This window comes from Schistocerca nitens, chromosome 3 (genome assembly GCF_023898315.1).
Source record: "Schistocerca nitens isolate TAMUIC-IGC-003100 chromosome 3, iqSchNite1.1, whole genome shotgun sequence".
NCBI classification, from domain to species: domain Eukaryota; kingdom Metazoa; phylum Arthropoda; class Insecta; order Orthoptera; family Acrididae; genus Schistocerca; species Schistocerca nitens.
The window spans coordinates 828901326-828927827 of NC_064616.1; the positions used below are offsets into that span (position 1 = coordinate 828901326).

Below are 26502 nucleotides of genomic sequence, written 5' to 3' on the forward strand. Positions count from 1 at the left end.
TTGTTGTACCACTGTGGCTCTTTTCCATCTCTTACGATCTTTCTTGGCACATACTCATCTAATGCATATTGTACAATGGTTCTGAACTTTGTCCACTGATCCTCAACACTATCTGTACTTGAGACAAAACTTTTGTGTTGAGCCATCAAGTAGTCTGAAATCTGCTTTTTGTCACTTTTGCTAAACAGAAAAATCTTCCTACCTCTTATACTATTTCTATTTATGGCTGAAATCATCGATGCAGTAACCGCTTTATGTTCGCTGATTCCCTGTTCTGCGTTAACTGTTTCACATAGTTCGGGTCTGTTTGTCAACAGAAGGTCTAATGTGTTATCGCCACGAGTCAGTTCTCTGTTTAACTGCTCAACGTAGTATTAATGAGCTTTATTACAAAAGGAAAAATTGCAACACTTAACTCTGTGTTAAATAGCTATATTGCAAGTAAAGGGCGACTGACAAAATAAGAAATCTCTTCAGTATATACAATTCCTAATACAAGCAAAGAAATGAGCATTGATGCTTCTATTCAGGTTGTTAGTCTTGATGCTGCTTTAGAACTGGGCTGCGGCCAGTCAGGCACGGCGCTTATGTTCTCTTCACATAGAGGCTACTGCTGTCGCGTTGTCGTCCTAGAGAGGGGTCGGTCAGCGTGCAATTGGCTGACGTCTTCTTCACAGCCCTCTCTGCTCTGTCATTCCTGACTGGCATGCCGGTGCTCAACTTTATGCCATAGCGCAATGCCTGGGATGGAATGGATTCAGAAACAAGATGAACAGGATCCTGAATGCGAAATCCAAAAATGTGATTGCACTCGTGACTTGCTGATACATCCTGTGGATCATGAACTGGCTGTAAACAGGAATGGGATACTCACCATAACTGACCACATGGCAATCTGTTGAGGTAAGAGTGAGGTGACCAAGGAATGATAGGTTGCAAGATTCATGAGAGAAACGGTGGCCCTGATATCGACCTGGAAATGGAACATGTCTAGCTGAATGTGCAATGTAATGTAGATCATGCTGGGAATGCTGAGCTCCTGGCCGTGCACCGCCATAATGCTATTGACTTCTGCAACCTCCACATCTACAGCCAAGAACTGGCTTTGCGGGCAGCCATGGCAAACAGCTACCACACGGCCTTGTTTATGACAAGCCACACACTGTACCTGCTGGCCTCGCAACGATTATATGTGTGCATGGAAAACAGTCAGGATAGAAGGGGAACCTGCACTGGAAGGAGACACTATCTGACAGTGAGTGGCACAAACCCCAAACCCCATGAGTATGATGAGGGTATTGGTGAACAAAACCATTGCTGTGCATGGAAAACAGTCAGGATAGAAGGGGAACCTGCACTGGAAGGAGACACTATCTGACAGTGAGTGGCACAAACCCCAAACCCCATGAGTATGATGAGGGTATTGGTGAACAAAACCATTGCTGCAGAAATGACGTTATGTCCATGATGTCATCAAACTGTTTCATCACAGACTGAGACACCTCAAGAGCCTGAGTGACAGCCAAAACCTCCTCCAATGTCAGATCTTCTAAGCACAAAGCCTTGCAACATGCCTCCCTGTCCATAGCAGAACAGACAACCAAGTCACATATCAGAGTGTTTCCATAGGAATGTTTACAATGAGAACAAATAAATTTGCACTTACTTTTTAAACTGTGGAGTTCAGGACTGGTCCAATTTCTTATGTTGCTTGTGAAAATCCATACCAGAAGCAATGATGTTGATTTGCTTGAGATAATAAGCACTGAGCAACTCACTCATTTCAGGAAACAACAATGTTGCTGGGTACTCAATGGTGTAATTGTTTGAAGGAAATGAAATGTTTTGTACTCAGTAAAAGACAAGGAAAAAAAATCTTTTGCAAAGATGGGTCCTCTGCTTGAAATACTGCAAAATATTGGTGCAAATGGTGCATGTACAAGTCCCAATCTCCCTTCACTTCCAGGAATGGTGTTAAAAGCTGGGGTAGTGCTTAGGCGTGCAGAGGGGAGTTGTGGAGGGCCCATAGCACTTTGCAAATTCGTTACCAACTGATAAGCACACCTAACTGCTATTGCTGTTGCTCAAATTGCCATTGCTGCTGAGTTTGCTGCTGCTGCTGCTGCTGTTTTAACAACTGATCCAAAGCCAAATCCATTATACTTATAAAACATGCGCTGAAATGAAACAACTTTGTCTTAAAAAACTGTAGTATCTACAGTTTTTACTGACAACAACAACAACATCAACACCAACACAATTATATACAGTGGTGGTGAGCCAAGCACTGGAATTGTGCAACCACAAGAGCACATTAACTGAAAAATACAAACCCTGGACGAGTTCAGTCACATGCAATGATCATCCTACAATAACACGTAACTGTCTGTGAGTCGAAACATCACCTAGCACTTGTGAAGCACAAGAGAGCAAAACCACTCTGGTGGTTTGCCAATGGAAACACTCGTCTGGCGGTGGTGCTGCCATTGAGTGAAGCAGGTACCCCCATACTCCCATCTTACGGGCAGCACAGAATACAAACGCTGTGGTTGTGGTGGCAGCGTATGTGTGTGAGCTGTCACAACTCGACTCTATTGCACACAGTTCACTTCAGTGATAATAGGAATACCTGTCAGCTTGTAAACCAATTGCTATTGAGGAGGCATGATACTTGTCTCCAGTCCCTGTCAGTTAGGATCTTTTTACAGCCACAGTTCTTATGCCCAGTTACGTGGTTACGGGTAGTACACCATTTCTTGTAGACATGTTCGACAGTCCACACTGATACACCAATAAATTGGACAATTTCATTTATTGCCGTCATCGTGGGTGTATCCAAACACGATAGCTCCTTTCTGTAATTCTCTATGTCGATACATGTTACTGCACTTATTCCATACAATTAATTGGCACATACATGCTGCTTCATTGCCGTAACTTACATGAACAGTGGTGGGTCACATGACCTCTTGGTACCAGTTCCATGCCATCTACAACTCTCCAAAGTGACCAGTATGCTTTTGTAGAGGGGTTACTAATATCTTGACCAGTGATCTTATGTATTTGGTAAACTTGTGTGGCACTTTCGATGAGTTTTGCAAATTGTGTGACAGTGATGAGGTGTCATGAATTATTAGCAAGGGTCGTAACATGACAGCTTGGTATCACTGAAGAGGAACGCTTTGGGATTGTACTAGAACCTGGTGGTTCAGTCAGCAAGAGGATGTGATCTTGAAGTTGTTGTATAACCATGTACAGAATGAGTTAAAGATGGGAAAACCAACTGGTTAAAACAGATACCAATATTTCAGTTCTAAATAACCAGTGTTTTGTGGTATTTGTTTCGTCTTGGGTTGTAAAAGTTTCTTTTTAATTTTTTTACTAATAATTGTGTAAAAAAAACTGGCATATACATTTGCCAGACCAACAGTGCTAAAATTTTTGTTTTTTAACTAAACATTTTTGAAAAAATAAGTAATGTTTATCAAACAGTGCAGGTGCATACTGCCGGTTCATAGTGTCCAGCGGCCACAGTATTTTGGTTATCAGACATGTCGCCATCATCAGCTGCTCTGACAAACTGGTCTCTTGAGGGCACATGGCCAACAAATATCCCCTGCTCTGCGAGCCGTTCCATCCACAGACCATGGCCGCGCATTGGCATCGGCTGTCACAGAGACTCTAGTTTTGGCATCTGTCATGGTGCTAGTGTCTTCGTGATCGCTGACACATGGCTGCGGGTGCAAACTGCGGACGGAGCAGGTCACACGTGCAGGGGATATTAGTCGACCACATGCCCTCAGGAGCTCAGTCTGTCAGTGCACATGATGATGGCAACATGTCTGATTACCGAAATATTGTGCCTGTTGGACCCTATGAACTGGTAGTACACTCGTAGACTGTGCAATCAACAAATATGCGAGGAGGAACTGAAGAATCTCAAGTAGTGTTTAATCGTATAATTTCAAGTACTTTGACATGTTGGATTATTATATGAATTGTGAAAAGATGATGCCTACAGTTAGAAACTAGCAACAAACACATGACATAAGGATCTGCACACCACTCCAGACACAATAATGTGCCTGTTGCTGTATGGTATGGCCTATTAGGTGGTACACATGTATGTGAAGGGTGCAAGGCTTGCCCCAACCTGGTCTATATGGTAACTTCTTGCTGTCATTTTTAGACATCAATTGTAGTACAGAATGGTACCATCCCTAGTTTGAAAGTATTTTACAAATTATGGTATCAATGAAGCACAATGCTCCATTTGCTTAGTAAGATTAACACTGGGAAGAAGCACAACAAACTTGTGACATTGTATAAGAAGAAAATATCCACAGTTTTCCTTGGGAGGAATGGTAAATTTGATTGATATACCTATAATTTTATTGAGGTGCTGTAAACTTGGGCTGACAGCTGAACCCTTGATTTTGTAGGTGCTTCATGGTGAAAAATTGATACAATGCAGGTAAGTCATCGACGATGCAGGTAAGTCATCGACTTATGAGCTTTTGCCATCAATGTCTCCTTCACCTTCACAATCTTTGCTGGAGACAAATATCAGCCACAGCCTCCACCCCATATTGACCATGATCTTATATTCCTTTATCGTCATTAGAAGTTTTCAATCTTTGTTGGGAGTCTACATTTATTACTGGAAGTAATAGCAATAAAAAAGAAAAGCAGTTATTTCAGAAACTGATTATGTTGAGTGGTTTTAACAGTCAGGTTAAATTGGAGATGAAAAGAACTGGTGTAACCAAAAATTGGTTGTTCCAGCAATAACCATCATTCCTAGGGTAAGGCCCAAGTGGAGACTATTATACAAGAAGGGAAAAAAGTTGGTGTTGGGTTCCTTTGGGACACTTCACCCAGGAAGTTAAGGATCTGATAACAAGGAACAAATCAGATCTGGTAATAATTTGTGGTAGCATGACCTCACAACTTAAGGTAATGGATGTTGTTGTGGATAGACCTTTTCAGGCTCTCCTGCGACTGCTTTGGAGTGAGTGGCATTCAAAAAGTTTTGTTTATCCAATGCTATGGATGGCTGCAAGTTGACACACTATAGGAGGAGTGTCAGGAAGGGAGAAATGACAGTAAGTTTACAAATGGATATAATGATGTTAGTGATGATGATGATGATGATGATGATGATGATGATGATTTAAAGTACTGATACCATAGATAGTAAGCAAAAAAGGAAATGAAGATGGCAATTAATGTAAACGATTTGTTTCTGTTTATTTTGTTTGTGCTTCTATCATCAAAATGTTGACAGTCAATAAATGATATAAGTTTAGAATAGGTATAATGTTAGCTTTCTAGATACTGTATATTAGTAAAAGAGTTTGCAGTTTTGATTAGTCAGGATAAGTTAAAATTAAAATTTTTCAAAGATCCTCTAGAAGAAAAAGGGGGTTGTTGTATATTTGGGTAAATATGATATGTTTTTAAGATTTTGCAATTTTTACTGTCACTGTAATTTGTATTTCCGGCATGGTCTAGTTTATATGCCCAATTCTTAGAAGAAGACACCCACTATTCCTTTCTTTCGCAATCATGATTTTTTTCACAGAGGTGTTTTTTCTATTCCAAGCAACTAATTATGTCCTTGAGTTTAAAAGGGATATTTCAGTGGCAAAGCAACAGTATTTCTTCAACTATATTGATACTTACAACTTAATATGATGTCCCATTTTTAGATTTATGGAACACCTCATGATAAAATGAAACCTGTGATGGAAACAGTTCATTGTTTAGCGAGTGACTTACTCAAAGGAAATGATTTTTCTAACTTGAATATGGCCATGCCAACACCAAGTATATTGCTGGCACATGATTATATAAACACCCCTTTAACATAATGTGTTAAACGTTTCAGACTTGAATATCTTCCTGAGATCATGGTGTTTTTGTAGGTGACAGACATGACTGGACTTTCTGAAAGTGGATTTCCTTCCCAATGAAAATTTCCACTGTGTAACTTCTGCTGACACTTAAACATGCTCTTGCTTTGAACAGAAACATAATTCAGTTATTTCCTCTTTACATGGATGTAATTTATTCCTGAATTATTCAGCCCAGGAGGAAAAATCAACTCTAGGTTTCCCTAGCAACAGCAATGATAGCAATATATGTTATAATCTGTATTGACAGGTGTGAAGTACTGACAGTATGCACACATTATTTGCCTAATAAGGGCAGCTTTGGTAAACAGCCTTTGTAGATAACCCACTTATTTCATAATTTGCAATTAATAATGTCTGAGATGATCTGCTGTGGTTTTGCATGAAACTGTGGTAATGTTTGAAATGACCAAGCAAAAAACATAATTCTACAGAAAACTTGGTACCCTGTAATTATCACAATTTATTCATATCAAATAAAGAATGCAGTAAACAGAAATTGCTCCTGAATATGTAAAACGGTTAGCTACAACATTATGAATGCCCTGGCTAACACTCGTATTTCAGCTAATAAGCTAAGAAAATTGTAAAAGTTTATGTAGTGCTACACAGGTTTACAGGTGTTATATGTCATATTAATATGTAAAGCACACGTATCTCTTCTTTTGAATTTCAAATTAACAAACATTTGTGCAAATGACTTTATATGATAAACTGTTCTTCATCATTAATCATAAGGTTAATGACTGAAAACGGCTTATTTTTTTATTATTTATTTAATAGTGCACTGACTGTTGTATTACTCTTCGCAGGTTGTTGGCCATACAGAAGAGGAAGAAGGTGGACGTCCACGTCTAGATGAATTTACTCGTCTCTTAGGACAGGATGATGCTCGTGTTCTTGTTGATTTGCTGAAACTAGCTGTTGCAGGGAGAGCAGGTCCCTCAGCAAAAGAAACATTATCATCTGTGCTTGTTGGTATGTTGTGGCTATGTTGCATTTTTATGTACCTATATTATTAATGTCTTTATTAATCAGTTATGTTTCATTATTGTTGAGAAAACTGCAACTGCAACTGTATATCCTAGTAGGTGACATATTATTTCTTCTGATGATATTATTATTATTTCTTTACTTTCTCAGACGTTAAGTCTGGTTGAGAATGGAAAGTGACGCGGACCTTGATCAAGCGTCACTTCCTATTAACTGTACGGTATGTGTTATATTGCATTTAGGAACTTTCGGGTAATTGAACATGTATCAATAATTACGGATTGTATATATGTGTTTGGATGTAGCTGTATTGCATTGATGTACTGGTGGATATTGTGTGGTATGACTCCTGTAGTTGATACTATAATTGGTATGATGTCAACTTTATCCTGATGCCACATGTCTTTGACTTCCTCAGCCAGTTGGATGTATTTTTCAATTTTTTCTCCTGTTTTCTTTTGTATATTTGTTGTATTGGGTATGGATATTTCGATTAGTTGTGTTAATTTCTTCTTTTTATTGGTGAGTATGATGTCAGGTTTGTTATGTGGCGTTGTTTTATCTGTTATAATGGTTCTGTTCCAGTATAATTTGTATTCATCATTCTCCAGTACATTTTGTGGTGCATACTTGTATGTAGGAACTTGTTGTTTTAAAAGTTTATGTTGTAAGGCAAGCTGTTGATGTATTATTTTTGCGACATTGTCATGTCTTCTGGGGTATTCTGTATTTGCTAGTATTGTACATCCGCTTGTGATGTGATCTACTGTTTCTATTTGTTGTTTACAAAGTCTGCATTTATCTGTTGTGGTATTGGGATCTTTAATAATATGCTTGCTGTAATACCTGGTGTTTATTGTTTGATCCTGTATTGCAATCATGAATCCTTCTGTCTCACTGTATATATTGCCTTTTCTTAGCCATGTGTTGGATGCGTCTTGATCGATGTGTGGCTGTGTTAGATGATACTGGTGCTTGCCATGAAGTGTTTTCTTTTTCCAATTTACTTTCTTCGTATCTGTTGATGTTATGTGGTCTAAAGGGTTGTAGAGGTGGTTATGAAATTGTAGTGGTGTAGCCGATGTATTTATATGAGTGATTGCTTTGTGTATTTTGCTAGTTTCTGCTCGTTCTATAAAGAATTTTCTTAAATTGTCTACCTGTCCATAATGTAGGTTTTTTATATCGATAAATCCCCTTCCTTTCTGCTTAATGTGAATCTTTCTGTTGCTGAATGTATGTGATGTATTCTATATTTATGGCATTGTGATCGTGTAAGTGTATTGAGTGCTTCTAGGTCTGTGTTACTCCATTTCACTACTCCAAATGAGTAGGTCAATATTGGCATGGCATAAGTATTTATAGCTTTGGTCTTGTTTCTTGCTGTCAATTCTGTTTTCAGTATTTTTGTTAGTCTTTGTCTATATTTTTCTTTTAGTTCTTCTTTAATATTTGTATTATCTATTCCTATTTTTTGTCTGTATCCTAGATATTTATAGGCATCCGTTTTTTCCATCGCTTCTATGCAGTCGCTGTGGTTATCCAATATGTAATCTTCTTGTTTAGTGTGTTTTCCCTTGACTATGCTATTTTTCTTACATTTGTCTGTTCCAAAAGCCATACTTATATCATTGCTGAATACTTCTGTTATCTTTAGTAATTGGTTGAGTTGTTGATTTGTTGCTGCCAGTAGTTTTAGATCATCCATGTATAGCAAATGTGTGATTTTGTGTGGGTATGTTCCAGTAATATTGTATCCATAATTTGTATTATTTAGCATGTTGGATAGTGGGTTCAGAGCAAGGCAGAACCAGAAAGGACTTAATGAGTCTCCTTGGTATATTCCACGCTTAATCTGTATTGGCTGTGATGTGATATTATTTGAATTTGTTTGGATATTAAGTGTGGTTTTCCAATTTTTCATTACTATGTTTAGGAACTGTATCAATTTAGGATCTACTTTGTATATTTCCAATATTTGTAGTAACCGTGAGTGGGGTACACTATCAAAAGCTTTTTGGTAATCAATGTATGCGTAGTGTAGCGACCTTTGTTTAGTTTTAGCTTGATATGTCACCTCTGCATCTATTATCAGTTGCTCTTTACATCCTCGTGCTCCTTTGCAACAGCCTTTTTGTTCTTCATTTATAATTTTGTTCTGTGTTGTATGTGTCATTAATTTCTGTTTAATGATTGAAGTTAATATTTTGTATATTGTTGGTAGGCATGTTATGGGGCGATATTTAGCTGGGTTCGCTGTGTCTGCTTGATCTTTAGGTTTCAGATAAGTTATTCCATGTGTAAGTGTATCAGGGAATGTGTATGGGTCTGCAATGTAACTGTTAAATAATTTAGTTAGATGTGAATGTGTTGAGGTGAACTTCTTTAACCAGAAATTTGCTATTTTATCATTTCCAGCAGCTTTCCAATTGTGAGTAGAATTAATTGCTTGGGTGACTTCATGTTGCAAAATTATCACTTCAGGCATTTGTGGTATCACCTTGTATGTGTCTGTTTCTGCTTGTATCTACCGTGCATGCCTGTTATGTTGTACCGGGTTAGACCATATGTTGCTCCAGAAGTGTTCCATGTCTGTTATGTTTGGTGGATTGTTTATTTTAATGTGTGTGTTATCTATTGTCTGGTAAAATTTCTTTTGGTTTGTGTTGAATGTTTGGTTTTGCTTCCTTCTATTTTCACTTTTTTTGTATCTTCTGAGTCGTTTGGCTAATGCTTGTAATTTCTGCTTCTTTTCGTCTAATTGCTCTGTCGCTTCTTGTTGTGAGATTTTACCTAACCTTTTTCGTTTTTTTTCCGAGATTTCATTTCTTATAAATTGTGTTAGCTGTCCGATGTCTTTTCTCAGTTTTTCTATTCTGATCTGTAGCCTGTGTTGCCATGCTGGTTTTGTGGGTTTCTTCTGTGTGTTGGTTGGTTCTGATCTCTGTCTAGTGTGTATATTTAGTGTAGTGAGTGCTCCTATATAAACCAGTAGTTGTAACTCTTCCATAGTTGTGTTTTCATTTATTTTGTTGTGTATGATTGTGTTGATAGTTTTTATTGTTGTTTCGACTTGTGGGTTATTTGGTGGTCTATGCAAGAATGGTCTCATGTCTGTATTTGTGTCTTTGTATTCTATATATGTCAGCTGAAATTTTTCTTCTATATCTAACATGTGTTCTATTTGTGCTTGTTCTGGTGGCTGTCTTAAGATTTCGTTTTCCTCTGATTGTTTAATTGGTGCGTGTTGTTCTTTGTTTGTTTGCTCTGGGATGTTTGAGTCCATTATTGTATTTTCTTCTTCTTCTGATTGCACATTATTTTGTTCCAGTATTTGTTGTACTTGTTGTTTGATGTTTTCTAATTCTGACTGGGGTATCCTGTTATTTTTGATTATTACACGGATCTGATCAGCTAGTCGTTGTTCTGTTAAAAATTTTAATTCTGGGTATCTGGTAATAAATGTTGTGTATACTTGTGATCTGTATCCAGTTGTGTTGGTTCCTAGGTTTGTTGCTTGGTAATAACAGAACATGAGGTGTCGATTAACTTCATCTGACCATCTCATCCTCTGTCTTTGTTTTCCTTCTAGGGTGGTTGCAGGAAGCATATCCTGCAAAACACCTCTATTTGGATTTAAATCATTTTCCAGTTGGCTAGCAGTGTCGTTACCATTGTGGGCGGGCATAGGGTTCAAGCGTCGTCCCCGACCATGACAGCGCTTGTCCGAGGCTTCTTTAGTTCTGTCCTGAACCAACTAATCACACTAAAGGGGGGTTAGCCCTATTAGTGGTTTGTTCTTTTCGTCGCCTTTTACGACTGGCAGAACATACCGGAGGCCTATTCTTTTCCCGGGCCTCCACGGGTTTTATTATTATAATAATAATAATAATAATAATAATAATAATAATAATAATTATTATTATTATTACAATTGTTTCTTGAAGTGAAAATATAAATAGCTAGGATTATCCTGATGGGGTCCAGAAGACACCTCTAAAGCTCATGTGTATGCCAACTATTAGACTGGTGTTATGTTGGCTGACTTAAAAAGTTATCCCATGTTTTGATAGGCAACAGATTGTCACATGCTTCTCATCACTCCTGATAACTGTGCATTGCTGGTTTAGAAACTGACTAATAATCGTTAGTCCAGTGATTTATTTGACTATTCCAGTATTGGTCACACAATTATGTCAAAAACAGTCTTCGTTGTAAGTTAACGCATTTCCCTACTGGTTACTTCATGGCCTCTATCCTACCAATCTGCTCATCCTATCCATCCACCCATCCCATTTCAGATCCCTTCACATAGTTACAAGCAGGTATGTAATGATGTTACAGAGTCCAGCTACGACATATTAACTAAATAATCAAAACTCTCCTCAACTTGAAGACTGGCTTTGAACTCTGCGGTGCTTTACTTGGCAATCTTTGAAATGAGTTACCCAACAAGCTAAAGAAGGACATTCAGTTTAACATGTACTATGAAAAGCAATGCATCTTAACGTGTTTCATGGGTACAAATCATAACCACAGGTGAAAGGAATGATGAAAGACAGAAAATATAGTGGGACCAACTAAGAACTGAACCCTGAACCTATTTATGTTTAATTTCAAACTAATCAAAGTGCCCAGCCACATCCATTAACTGAGTAGTTAAAGAATGTTACTGATGTTGGTAGGGTTTATTTATTAGTTTATGTGTTCTGTGGAAATTGACTGACACTGTCCAAGCTTTAGTGGCATCTGGGAGGGTTTGGAAAGGAATTTTGGTTCTTGGTGGGGGTTCCCGCTAGGCAAAAGTCAAGCGGTTTTGTGTATACTTCCAAACATCAGTCTGTCTGTCCTTCCACCAAAGTCATGGGACTTTTTAGCTTTTGTGGGTCTTTGACCACTATGACATGCCTACAAACTGTCATCACACTGAGCTATTATACACAGTTACAACCCTTTGGGAGTTACTACTCTGTTACACAAGAGGGCCTTGCTGTATAGAATACAATCCTCTGTAACAAAATCCAAAAGAGAAGAGTACCAGTGACATTCTGCATCTCTCTTCTGTGTTTCTCTCAGTTCTTCTAATAAAACATGATCTGGCTGAAACATTCTGATCTTGCAACTCAGTGCATCAGCATTTCCGTGTAAATGACCTGGTTTGTGGTGTACTTCATAATCAAATTCAGATAACTTTAATAACCAACAACTTAAATGACTTCTGGGGTCCTTTAAAGTGAGCATCCACAAAAGAGCCATGTGGTCAGTGACCACAGTGAATTTTCTTCCGTATAAATAACATTAAAAATGTTCACTCTGAATATAAGCACTAGCAACTCCTTCTCACTGGTACCGTAATTGATTTCTGGTTGGCTTAGCTGCCTCAAAGCATAGCCTATAGGTCTTTCTACATGATTACATTCAAGAATAAGAACAGCACCAATAGCGTAATCTGAGGCATCTGTCAAAAAGACAAAGGTCATTATTAGTAAAGGCAAACTGCTCAAAATATATTTAATTTTTCTCATAGCTCACCTACATTTTTCTCACCACTCACCTACTGCACCTTTGTTTAACAACTTTGTTAATAGTTTAGCCACTAAGGCATAAACCTTCATGAAACAATGATAATAATTAGTGAGACCAAGAAAAGATTGCAACTTTTGAACATTAGTGGGCTCAGGAAAACTTTCTACTGCTTCAGTTATCCATAGCTCTGGCTTAATCCTATCTGAAATGATAATATGTCCTAGGTACTGAACCTGTGACTGTGCAAAAGAACACTTCTCCATCTTTAAACTTAAGCATACATCTTGTAACCTCAATAATACATTCCTCAATCTCTCCATATGATCCTCAATAATCCATGAAAATACACTGCAGCACCAAAGAAACTGGTATAGCCATGCACATTTAAATATAGAGATGTGTAAACAAGCTGAATACGGCACTGTGATCGGCAATGCCTATATATGATGACAACAGGTGCCTGAAGCAGTTGTTAGATAGCTTACTGCTGCTACAATGGCAGGTTACCAAGATTTATGCAAGTTTGAATGTGTATAGTTGGTGCACAAGCAATATGACACAGCATCTGTAAGGCAGTGATGAAGTGAGGATTTTCCCCTACGACCATTTCACGAGTGTACCACGAATATCAGGAACCTGGTAAAACATCAAATCTGTGACATCGCTGCGGCCGGAAAAAAGATCCTGTAAGACAGGACCAACAATGACTGAAGAGAATCGTCCAATGTGACAGAAGTGCTATCCTTCTGCAAATTACTGCAGATTTCAATGCTGGCCCATCAACAAGTGTCAGTGTGCAAACCATTCAACTAAAGATCATCAATATGGGCTTTTGGAGCTGGAAGGCCCACTCGTGTACCCTTGATGACTGCATGACAAGAAGCTTTACGCCTCGCCTGGGCCCATCAACACTGACATTGGACTGTCAATGACTGGAAACATGTTGCCTGGTTGGATGAGTTATTTCAAATTTTATCGAATGGATGGACATGTGTGGGTATGGAGACAACATCATGAATCGATGGACACTGTATGTCAGCAAGGACTGTTCAAGGTGGCAGAGGCTCTATAATGGTGTGGGGCGTGTGCAGTTGGAGTGATATGGGACCCCTGATACATCTAGATACGACTCTGACAGGTGACACATGTTAAACATCCTGTCTGATCACCTGCATCCAGTCATGTCCATTGTGCATTCCGACAGACTTGGGCAATCAAGCAGGACAGTGTGACACCCCACACATCCAGAATTGCTACAGAGTGGCTCCAGGAACACTCTTCTGAGTTTAAATACTTCCGCTGACCTCCAAACTCCTCAGACATGAACTTTATTCAGCATATCTGGGATGCCTTTCAACATGCTATTCAGAAGAGATCTCCAGCCCCTCATATTCTTGTGGATTTATGGACAGCCCTGTGGGAATCATGGTGTCAGTTCCCTCCAGCACTACTTCAGACATCAGTCGAGTCCATGCCACATTGTATTGCGGCACTTCTGTGTGTGTGTGCGAGCCCCACATGATACTAGGCAGATGTACCAGTTTCTTTGGCTCTTCAGTGTATTATGACATCATCCAAATACATTAAACACATAGTAGGCTTCAGTCCTCTCTACAACAGGTCAGTGAATCTTTGAAAAGTGCTAGGCACATTTATAAGGCCCCCTGTGGGTTCAGGGATTAAAATAGACCTGAGGTATTCCTTCCTGTTGTAAGAGGCGAGTAAAAGGAGTCTCCCATTCATATGCCTAATCAGTTATGGTCCCCCTTTCAGGATTTGACCTGCACATCTTTCAAAATTATCCGAAATGTGGGCCATTTAGGCAAGGATGCCTTACGCAGTGCTCCATATATCCAGTGTGTGATTAGACCTTCTGCACCTCGTATTGTCCTGGGTCTGCAACTCCACCTGCAACCAAGCTATCTGAGTGAGAACATCTTATAGGGTACATCATCTGCTTCCATAGTCCTCTGTCCTCTTTCACCCCCATGACGATGTTGGATTTCTTGACACTCAATATCCAGCATGGTAGCCAGTCTGTCATGATGGTGCCCTGACAACGCAGGGATAGCACTGCTGATACCTGAGCTGCAAACTCCCCACATATGCCAAGGAGTAGATACCCTTCTTCTTGGGGCATCAGGACTCCTGGCAATGGCCATCGCACCAGGTGGCCTTTGCTGCGGCTGGGTGGTGCCCATGGTGAGAGCTCCTGACCGGAGTGGGTGGCATCAGGGCGGATGGCCCACAATGAAGCAGACCAAGTCATCTTTTGCTGGGGACTGAATGGCCCCAGCAGTCTCTAAAAAAGGAAAGTTGAAATTAATGCTGAGAAATATGACCACAAATTGTTCCCCTCTCTAGCCACACCACGGGAGGAAAATAGAACTGTGGAAAAGAGAGACCCTTATTCGCGAAGGTATTTAGTGTGCAGCAGAATAGATGGGGACTCCTTTCTGGCTACAAAGCTTCTATTTCTTGTCAAACATGTAGAGGACAAGTTTGGGAAAGTGGCTGCGCTGTCTGAAATGAAGAAATGGGGCAGTGCTCATTCAGACAGCCTGTGCCAAGCTAGGTGAAATTCTCATTCCCGTCACCCCACATAAAAGCCTTAACATGGTCCAGTGGATTATTTTCCATCATGACCTTCTCTTGCAGTCTGATAACGAGCTCCATGCCAATTTAGAATGGCGGGGTGTTCACTTCATCTGGCGTGTCTGTAGGGGACCCAAAGACAATAGGTTTGCTACCTGTGCCTTCATCTTGGCCTTTGAGCGTGATTCATTGCCTCTTGGCCTTTGAGCGTGATTCATTGCCTGGAAAGGTCAAGGTGATGTTTTACCTAAGTGACATAAAACCATGTGTTCCTCCCAGTATGTGATACTTTAAGAGCTAGAAATTTGGGCACATGTCTACCCCCGGCAATTCCAGTGTCACATGTCGAGACTGCTGACATCTACTGCATCAAAATACTCCATGTGTGCCTGCTCCCACTTGTGTCAGCTGTGGAGAACACTGCTCCCCCTGCTTGCCAGACTGCACAGTACTCCACAAGGAGCAGAAAATTATGAAGTACAAGACCGTGGACCAGCTGACTTACCAAGAGGTTAAACGTAAATTTGAACAGTTGCACCCCATTCGCTTGACATCTATGTATGCTGCAGCTACGTTGACATCACCATCACTTCCGATGATAATTCCAACATCTCTGTCTCGTACAGTGGACCCTCCAGGCCACCCGAATACATCTGCCCCCTTGGCGGTTGGGGCAACCTCTGTTTCCATTACTCCCAGGGGCAACCTCTTTTTCCATTAATCCCAGACCACCTACTTTGAGATAAATGCCACCCCAAATGCCAGGGACATCGGTCCACTCCCCACAGCCGGAGAGGCCACAGCCTCTTCTTGGCTCCTCTTGCACAAAAGGGGTCTGTTGAGACTCTCCCTTCCAAGGTCTCCACTAATGGAAAAGTGGACACTTGCCAGTGGTTGAAGGAGCCACAGGCTGCTGGATGAAGGCCTTCACAGCCTTCGTCTGTGCCTGAAGCTACTTCGGAGAAATCCTCCCAGCAAGACCCTAAAGAGAACCGAGAGAGCAAGCGGATGAAGAAGTAGTATGCTAAGAAACAGGACTCTCCGGTGGTTCCAACACGACCACTCCCAACCAGTTCTGCGTCTGAGGACAAGTTGGAGATTTTAGTATCCCCCGAGGACCTGAATCTCACCGACACACATATTCAACTGGTGGCAGCAGGTGGTGCTGAGGTGTAAACTGCCTCCTTGGTCACTTCATGCCTTCCCCAACTACAGAAAGCGTCATCCTCCAGTGAAACTGCAGGAGTTTTTTCTCCCACCTGGTTGCGATATGAAAACTCTTAAGTGTTACACCTGCTTTTTGCATTGCTCTCTAGTCTGCAATGCAGACACCAGCCCTTCATGGCTGTACTGACTGTGACAGACTGTCAGGTGGAGTTTGCATCTATGTTCTTACCTCTGTCTGTAGTGAACTTGTGCTCCTTCAAACACTTTTAGAAGCTGTGGCTGTCAGGGTGAGAACAATACATGAAATTACCATCTGTAACATCCACCTCATTCCAGATGATGAAGTGCCACCCCATGTATTGGTGGCACTAATTTCCCAAGTCCCCCCACCTTTTCTACTTCTGGGTGATTTTAATGCCCATAACCCATTATGTGGTGGAACCAAGGTTACTGGCTATGGTGAAGATGTCAAGGACCTACTAACCCAACTCGACATTTGCCTCCTAAATGCAGATTCCCCCACAGATTTCAGTGTGGCACATGGCACATACTTGGCTGTTGATCTCTCGGTTTGTAGTCCTGGCCTTTTCCCATCTATCCACTGGAGAGCTCATGATGTCTTATGACTTGTGTGGTAGTGACCACTTTACACTATTCCTGTCCCTTACCCAGCATCACTCATCTGGACACTTGCACATATGGGCTTTTCCCACGGCTGACTGGGACACTTACACCTTTACTACCTTTGTTGAATCTCCGTTGTATGACAACATCAATGAGGTGATCCACACTATCACTACTGCCATTGTTGCCACAGGTGAATTGGCAATACCTTGTTCCTCAGGTTGCCCCCTGCAGAAGTCAGTGCCTTGTTGGTCACACTGGACTCGCATTCGGGAGGACGACGGTTCAATCCCGCGTCCGGCCATCCTGGTTTAGGTTTTCCGTGATTTCCCTAAATCACTCCAGGCAAATGCCGGGATGGTTCCTCTGAAAGGGCACGGCCGACTTCCTTCCCCATCCTTCCCTAATCCGATGAGACCGATGACCACGCTGTCTGGTCTCCTTCCCCAAAAACCAACCAACCTTGTTGGTCGCCAGAAATGGCTGCAGCCATTAGAGACTGTAGGCGGGCCCTCTGGTGTCACAAGTGCTACCCTTCTCTGGTGAACCTCATTGTCTTCAAATGGCTCCGTGCCCAGGTCCACCAAATTATGGAAGCAGGAGTGTTGGGAACGATATGCCTCCACCATTTGAACACGAACCTCTCCTTCCCAGGTTTAGACCAAGCTCCATCGCCTTTACAGCTATCAGACCCCTGCAGGTGTACCAGGAATTTCCATACTTGGAGCTGTATCTGACAATCCAGATGTAATCGCAGAACATCTTGCTGAGCATTATGCTCGCACCTCTGCATCTGAGAATTACCACCCCACCTTTCGTCTCCTCAAACAGCGGGTGGAATGAAAAAACCTGTCTTTTGCTACACGCTACCCAGAGCCATATAACGCTACCTTCTGTGAGTGGAAATTTATCAGTGCCCTAGCCATCTGTCCTGACACATCCCCTGGTCCAGACTGCATCCATTCCCAAATGATTAAACATCTGTCAGTGGGTTACCAGTGCAACCTCCTTGCCATCTTCAACCACATCTGGAGCGAAGGGAATTCTCGTCACAGTGGTGGGAAAGTATAGTCGTTCCAGTGATAAAGCCTGGTAAGAACCTGCTAGCTATTGTCTTATTAGCCTCACCAACTTTCTCTGAAATCTGCTCGAACATATGGTGAGCCAGCAGTTGTGTTGGCTCCTTGAGTCTTGGGGCCTTCTGGCTCCGTTCCAGGGCAGTTGTTGACAAGGGTGCTCCACCACCGACAACTTGGTCCGCCTGGAGTCTGCCATTTGATCAGCATTTTCCCAGTAACACCACCTTATCGCCCATCTTTTTTGACCTGATGAAGGCCTACACATCCACTTGGCAACACTACATCCTTGCTGATCTGCATGAGTGGTGTTTCTGGGGCCAGCTCCTGATTCTTATATGGATCTTCTTGTTACTCCGCACTTTCAGAGTTCACATCAGTGCTTCCAAAAGTGCACCCCAAATCCAAAAGAATGGGGTCCCACAGGGCTCTGTCCTGAGTGTCCCATTCTTTGTAATTGCTGTTAATGGTCTTGCACTAGCAGTGGTGTTCTCAGTATCTCCCCTCCTATATGCTGACAATTTTTGTATTTCCTTCTGCTCCTCTTCTATTAGTGTGGCTGAACTCCAGCTGCAGGGAGCCCTACAAAAGGTGCAGTCGTGGGCCATCATTCACAGCTTTCAGTTTTTGACCACCAATACCCGTGTCACACACTTCATCATACTGTCCACCCCATCCAGAACTTCACCTCGATGACCAACTACTTTATGTAGTGGAGACTTACCACTTCTTGGGACTGCTCTTTGACATCCGCTTAACTTGGCTTCCCCATCTTAGTCAGCTTAAGGAAAAGTGCTGGTGGCATCTTAATATTATTCGATGCCTGACCCACACCAACTGGGATGCTGATCGCTCTACATTGTTGCAGCTGTACAAAGCCCTTGTGCAGTCCCATCTGGATTATGGGAGTCTGGTGTATGGTTCAGCATCGCCGCCTGCACTGTTGCTGCTGGATCCTGTCCACCACTGTGGAGTTCGGCTTGCGATGGGAGCTTTCCAAATGAGCCCAGTGAACAGCCTCCTTGTGGGAGCTGGCATTCCTCCATTGCGACTCTGGCGGCACTACTGCTTGCAAGTTTATAACGCTCACATTCATTATTCACCTTACCCTCCAAATTACCATCTCCTTTTCCCTAACAGGGCAATCCATCTCCAGCAATGGCGGCTCAGAATGTAGAACCCCCTTGTAGTCCGTGTACAGTCGCTTCCTACTGAACTCGACACTTTCTCTCTTACCACCTTTCCTGCAAGTCCACTTACGTACACTTCCACGGTCCGTGTCTCAGCCACAGCTTTGTATGGACTTATTGCAAGGTACAAAAGGCTCATTTCCACCTGAGGCCCTCCACCAGCAATTTTTCTCTATTCTCAGCAAGTTCCAGGGCTCAGAAATAGTCTACACTGATGAATCAATGTTCGAGGTCTTGTTGGCTTCGCTTACGCTCACATTGGACATACTGAACAGCACTCCTTGCCCGATGGCCGCAGTGTTTTCACTGCAGAATTCGTAGCCATCTATTGTGATGTTGAACATTTCTGATCCTTCATCGGTGAGTCCTTCATCATCTGTAGTGACCCCATAAGGAGCCTACAAGCTCTCGACCTGTGATTCCCTTGCCATCAATTGGTAATGACTGTCCAGGAGACTCATTATGCCATCAGCAACAGTGGACATTCAGTGACTTTAATTTAGACTCAAGGACATGTCGGGATCCTGGGGAATGATCTTGCTGGCAGCCTGGCCCAACAGGCTACTAGTAAACCAACTCTGGAGATTGGCCTGCCTGAAACTGATCTCTGATTGGTCTTCCGCCGTAAAGTTTTTGTGATCTGGGATGCTAAGTGGTGCACCCTCAGTACACCAAATAAACTGTGTTGTCAAGGAGACAACGAATGTGTGGTGGTCATCCATGCAAGCCACTTGCAGGGACTCCATTGTTCTTTGCCGACTCCGCATTGGCCATACTTAGCTAGCACATGGTAGGGTGGGTGGCTCATCATTTTTTATTTTTGTGAGCAGCCAGCCCAGGCCATCTGCTATATTCTTTTAATACCATCCACTACTGTTTCCTTGTAGTGCATGTTTTCCCCTTCTTGTTAACTTCTCTCATTTTGTCTTTAGTGTGATTCAGAGTTAGTTTTGAGTCTTTTAGTTTCCCCTACTCCATTTGGGACTGTTTTTAACTCGAGACCTGTTTAAATGAGGACTGATGACCATGTAGTTTGGTCCCTTTACTCCCCAAACCAACCAACCAACCAACCAACATTTCTAAGTCCAAAAGGCTTGTTAAGACACACACAACCCTGAGGGAACCACAAATGTCATTTTTGGTCAGCCTTGTAGTGAAATCAGAATTTAGTGGTAACTAGAACATACATCAAGGGTCGTAAAATACCTGCAATTCCCTAATCAGTCCAGTATTTCGTCAATACACGAATACAAAGTCATTATGAGGCTTGTCTAGAAAGTAAGTGCTGTTTTGTTGTACCAAGACTGCAGCACTAGTGTCACAGTTCCAACATTCACACTTGTTTCTCTGGTTCACTGTCTTTCCATTGATGCCATTACAGCCAGAATATGTTGTGTTTACATTTGTTAGTGATCGTTCAAAAAGTTTAATACGTTCTCTGAGCTCACCGACTGTGAAGTGTGCTCTGTAATACGGTTTTTGAGTGAAAAGAATCTTGAGCCAACTGAAATTCATCAACTTGTATATATTTGTGGTGAAAATGTATGACTGATGGAGTGGTGAGGAAGTGAGTGAGGCAATTCAATGTTAGATGAACCAATGTTCACAACAACGCATGGAATGGGTGGCATTGTGTTTTCAGTGATCGTGTGATTGAGAAAGTTAATGAGAAAATCGTGAAAACAGACAGTTCACATAAAGAATGCTTTGTTGTGTGTCTCCACAAATTTCAAAAACAGATTTGCATGAAATTGTCACAATTTTCTCAAATTGTGTTCCTGTTGGGTTTCCAAAATGCTGACAGCTGTCCACAAAACAAAGCAACTTGGCAGTACTTTGACATTTATTACTGATACAGTGATGAGGGAGATGAATTCTTATATGGATTTCTGACTGGTGATGATACTTGGGTTTGTCATGTCACTCCAGAATCAAAATAACAGTTGATCGAGTGGAGACACTCAAATCCTCCAGAAAGAAAACTTCAAAACAATATTGTCAGCACAATGTGTTTTGGGACAGACAGGGCATGCTGCTTGTTGACTTCCTCCTAGAGGTGAAACAGTCAATGTGACTTGAAGTGTGACTTTGGAGGAAGGCACTTTGACAGCGATGATGACACAAAAAAATGATATTCAGCAATGGCTATCTTCACAGACATCTTCTTTATTTGAAGAGGGCATATAAAAGTAGGTTTTCCGCTATTACAGATGCCTGAAAAATGGTGGCAACTATGTAGGAAAATAGTGGAAGAAATGCTGTTTCTTGTAAAAATAAATTTTTGTTTGAAAAAACGTTTTTATGAGTTTTTTTCGTCCAAAATGGTACTTACTTTCGGGACATGCCTCCCGTCAGGTGGTGTTACCTTGATATCACTCACATATCAATGCATAGATGGTGGGATTTTTCTCCATTCTTTGGCTTTTTGGGTACCATAACCATAGGCAATGACCAAGGGCTTGCAGAAGGTTGAATTATCCCTGCAGCCAGTTGTTGTATAGTATCCTCAACAACAGATTGTAGGAGGAATGGGAGCCTGTGCAGTTTTTGAGCAATTGATCTAGCATCTCCCACTGGAATTTTATGCTGTTCAAGGTCAGTTGCTAGCAAATACTGCAGTTCCTTGAACAACCAGGTATATCCCTCTAATACTGGGAAAGATTTTGCTCTGACTCAGACAAATGTGTTAACTTCTGAGATGACTGTTTTCAAAATAAGGGCACGATTTCAAAAAGCTTCCCTTACTGACAGCTGTTTCTTTCTTTTACACTTAAACCGTTTTTCCCTTTGAACCCTTCCACAACCATTTCCCGACCCCTAGAAAGTATTGTTCCATGTGGATCTCAATACCATATTTAGCAGTTATATACAACCGCTCGCTCACAGAAAGTTCCGTACCTAAAGAATGGAAAATTTCTCAAGTCACACCAATACCCAAAAAGGGAAATAAGAGTAATCCACTGAATTACAGCCCCATATCATTAACGTCGATTTGCAGTAGGATTTTGGAACATATACTGTGTTCGAACATTATGAATTACCTCGAAGAAAGCAATTTATTTGACACATAGTCAGCACAGATTCAGGAAACATCATTCTTGTGAAATACAACTAGCTCTTTATACTCATGAAGAAATGAGTGCTATCAACAGGGGATGTCAAATTGATTCCATATTTTTAGATTTCCAGAAGGCTTTCAAGCATCTCCTAACCAAACAGTGTGCCTATGGAATATCCCCTCAGTTGTGCAACTGGATTTGTGATTTCCTGTCAGAAAGGTCACAGTTCATAGTATTAGACAGAAAGTCATCGAGTAAAACAGAAGTAATATCCGGCATTCCCCATGGAAGTGTTATAGGCCCTCTATTGTTCCTGATCATTATTAACAACATGGGAGACAATCTGAGTAGCCCTCTTAGATTATTTGCAGATGATGCTGTCATTTACCATCTTGTAAAGTCATCAGATGACCAAAACAAATTGCAAAATGAGTTAGATAAGATATCTGTGTGGTGCAAAAAGCGGCAATTGACACGGAATAAAGGAAAGTGTGAAGTTATTCACGTGAGTACTAAAAAAAATCCGCTAAATGATAAGTCACACAAATCTGAAGACTGTAAATTCAACTATATACTTGGGGAATACAATTACAAATAACCTAAACTGGAACGATCATATAGATAATGTTGTGGGTAGAGCAAATCAAAGACTGCGATTCATTGGCAGAACACTTAGAAGGTGCAACAGGTCTACTAAAGACACTGCTTACACCGTGCTTGTCCGCCCTATTCTGTAGTATTGTTGTGTGGTGTGGGATCCGCATCAGGTGGGATTGACGGATGACAACGAAAAAGTTCAAAGAATGGTTTCTCATTTTGTGGTATCGCAAAATAGGGGAGATAGTGCCTCAGACATGATACGTGAATTGGAGTGGCAATCATTAAAACAAAGGCATTTTTTTCTACGACGTGATCTTCTTGTGAAATTTCAATCACCAGTTTTCTCCTCTGATTGCAAAAACACTCTGTTGACACCCACCTACATAGGGAGAAATGATCATCACGATAAAATAATAGAAATCAGGGCTCACACAGAAAAATTTAAGTGCTTGTTTTCCCCACACACCATTCAAGATTGGAATGGTAGAGAGAGAGCTTGAAGCTGGTTCATTGAACCCTCTACCATGCACTTAATTGTGAATAGTGGAGTAATCATGTAGATGTAGATGTAGACCTCTTTGCCCAAAATTATCAATACATACTGGATCACAAAACTTCTTTCCTACTATCTCTGTTTTACTAATACTTCTTTTATCATGAATCTGCAGCCTTTCAAGAAAGTCTTTCTGATTGAGTGGATCAACCAGAAAGTCCGATCTTGGCAGAGTTTGGGTTTGACAACTATCCAGAGAACTTTTCCTGTGCACCGCTAATTGTAACAAGGGTGTTAGCTTTCAATACCCATGTAATTGGCTCCACTGGAGCTTCTGAAAGAGACCTCATTCCACAAGTTCCTCATGACTGAGAGCTGCCGAAACAGTGTGTCGCCTCACTGAATTGAACAACATGCATCCTGTAATCCACCACTGTCTGATACCAGTGTAGGAAATCATTTTGTTGAACAACATAGAAATCGCTTCTGTGTCTCCATATCAAAACATTACTTCTTACCATCTATGTGCAGATCTACAAAATATGTTTCTGTGAGTATTGTTACTTCTGCTCCTAATCTGATAATGTTACAGTGCGGTGGCTTGAGCATGTGCTTATCACTGTGAGAAACAAATAATACACTAGCATGAGCCCCTGTAGCTCCTAAAACTTTGATATTCCTTCCCCTGACCCCCTTGCGTGTTCGGGGTTTAGAATAGGCCCGCGGTATTCCTGCCTGTCGTAAGAGGTGACTAAAAGGAGTCTCCAACGTTTCGGCCTGTATGTGTTGATCCCCTCTTGGGTTTGACCTCCATCTTTTCCAAATTTATGTTGCTAGTGCGTGCCATGTGGTGTTTTTTGTTTGTTCATAATGCACCAAGATCTTTCGTGCTACTTATTGTCGTATGGCAGACTTTGCACCCAACATCTTAACATCTTCTGGGTTGCCTACTTCTCGTCTCCTGACTGTACAGTAGCCAGTCCGTCATGGTGGAATTGTCGTGTACCCTCTTGGCGGTAGCCCACTGACAACACAAGGATCACACTGCTGATGCCAGAGCTGAGACCTCCCCGCATATGCCAAGGAGTAGGTGCACATTCTTCTGGGGCACCAGGACTCCCGGCAATGGCCATCCCATCAGGTGGCCCTTGCTGAGGCAGGTAGCGCCTGTGGGGAGAGCCCCTGGTCAGAATGGGTGGCATCAGGGCAGATGACCCGCAATGAAACAGGTTAAATGAAATCAAGCTGGTGGTTGGTCAGCCCCAGCAGTCTCCAAGTGGGTACAAAATGAATTTGATGCTGCGACCTATGATTCCCGATCATTCCCCTCTCTGGCCACACCTCGGGAGGACCGTATTGCGACTCGGTCTCATGAGCCGTATTTGCCTTGGTACCAAGATAGCTGCAGGACTGTTGGAGACACCTTTCAGACAACTAAGCCCCAATTTTTCATAGACCACCTTGAAGATAGGTTTGGGGAAGTGGCGGCATTGTCTAAAATGCGCAGCAAGGCGATTTTGATCCAAGCCGCGTCGCCAGCCCAGTACAGGCGTTGCTCGCCTGTAACAAGCTGGGTGATATCCCCATTTTGCTTACTCCTCATAAAAGCCTTAACTTGGTTGAGGGCCTTATTTCCCATCGCAACCTCCTTTTGCTGTCGGATGAGGAGCTACGCGCCAACTTAGAGCGACGGGGTGTCCGCTTCGTCCGGTGCATGTATAGGGGACCCAAGGACAACAGGGTTGCTACTGATGCCTTCATCTTGGCCTTTGAGGGTGACTCATTGCCTGAAAAAGTCAAGGTGATGGTTTACCGTTGTGACGTAAAACCATATGTCCCTCCCCCTATGCGGTGCTTCATGTGTTGGAATTTTGGTCACATGCCATCTGGTTGTACTTCCAGCACCTATGCAGGGATTGCGGTCGTCCTCTGCACCCAGGCGTTCCATGTGTGCCTCCTCCCACTTGCGTGAACTGTGGGAAGCACCACTCCCCCTATTTGCCTCACTGCCCTGTTCTCCATAAGGAGCGACGAATCATGGAAATAAAAACACTGGACAGGCTCACCTATCAGGATGCGAAGAGGAAATATGAACGGCTTCATCCTGTGCAGATGACTACATCGTATGCTGCGACTGCGACTTTGTTGATCCTGGTGGTGACAGCTGTCCCTGCAGTTGTTAAGCCACCAGCGAGACTTTAGGGCAGCCCTGCCTCTTCCCCTGTGTCTGTGATGGGGGACACTGCTTCTTCTCGAACTCCCAAGATACCTCCTTTGGGAGACCAACCCCCAAAATTGACGGGGATATTGGACCCCGCCCCTCCCCCCCTCCCACCCCCCACCCCCATCCCCCACCCCCAACCCCCTTCCCGCTGGAGGTACACCAGCCACCTCTGGCTTATCTTGCATGGAAAGGGTCCCTTGGAAGTCAACCTTCTAAGACATCCTCCAGTGCGACAGCTGACATCAGTCAGTGGCTCAAGGAGCCAGGAGCAGCAGATCACAGAGCTTCTCGCTCTTCGTCTGTCCCTGGCCCTCCTTCTGAGACTCCTTCCCCGATTGCTCCTAAGGATCAGCAGGAGGAAGAAGAAGGAGGAGGAGGAGGAGGAGGAGGAGGAGGAGGAGACCCTGTCATTGAGCAAGTGTTGGCACAGCTCGTCCTTTCTCTTTTAAATAATGGTGCCTCCACACATTTCAGTGTAGCGCGTGGCACATACTCAGCCATTGACCTTTCGGTCTACAACACTGGCCTTCTACCATCAGTCCACTCACTGGCATGTGCATGACGACTTGTGCGATAGTGACCAATTTCAGATCTTTCTGTCACTGCTGCAGCGTCACTCTTCTAGGTGCCTCCCCAGATGGACTTTGAATAAGGCTGATTGGGACTCGTTTGCCTCCATTGCCACTATCGAGCCTCTTTCTCAAGACGCCCAGTGGAATCTGCAATTCCCTGTTCTGGGTCCCCTCGGCAGAAGACTGTGCCTTGGTGGTCACCAGAGATCACTGATACAATATGCGATCGCAGGTGAGCCCTCCAATGTCACAAGCGGCACCCGTCACTGGACCACCTCATTGCCTTTAAGTGGCTCCATGCCTGAGCTCGGACCCTTATTTAGCGACTGAAGCAGGAGTGTTGGGAAAGGTATGTCTCCACCTTTGGCATCCATACCTCACCATTGCAGGTTTGGGCCAAGATTAGGCGACTCTGTGGCTATCAGACTCCCATCAGCATACCTGGGCTATCCTTAAACTGAACAGTCT

The 26502-nt window shown here is 42.4% G+C and overlaps 1 protein-coding gene across 1 annotated transcript in view; it reads left to right on the forward strand.

Annotated features, from left to right (window-relative positions):
* LOC126248847 (E3 ubiquitin-protein ligase HERC2) overlaps positions 1-26502 on the forward strand; it is an 851297-nt gene that overhangs the window by 574565 nt on the left and 250230 nt on the right. The window contains exon 61 of the mRNA XM_049950269.1: positions 6728-6893. Within this exon, the coding sequence (XP_049806226.1) occupies positions 6728-6893 (166 nt within the window). The remainder of the gene's footprint in view (positions 1-6727; positions 6894-26502) is intronic.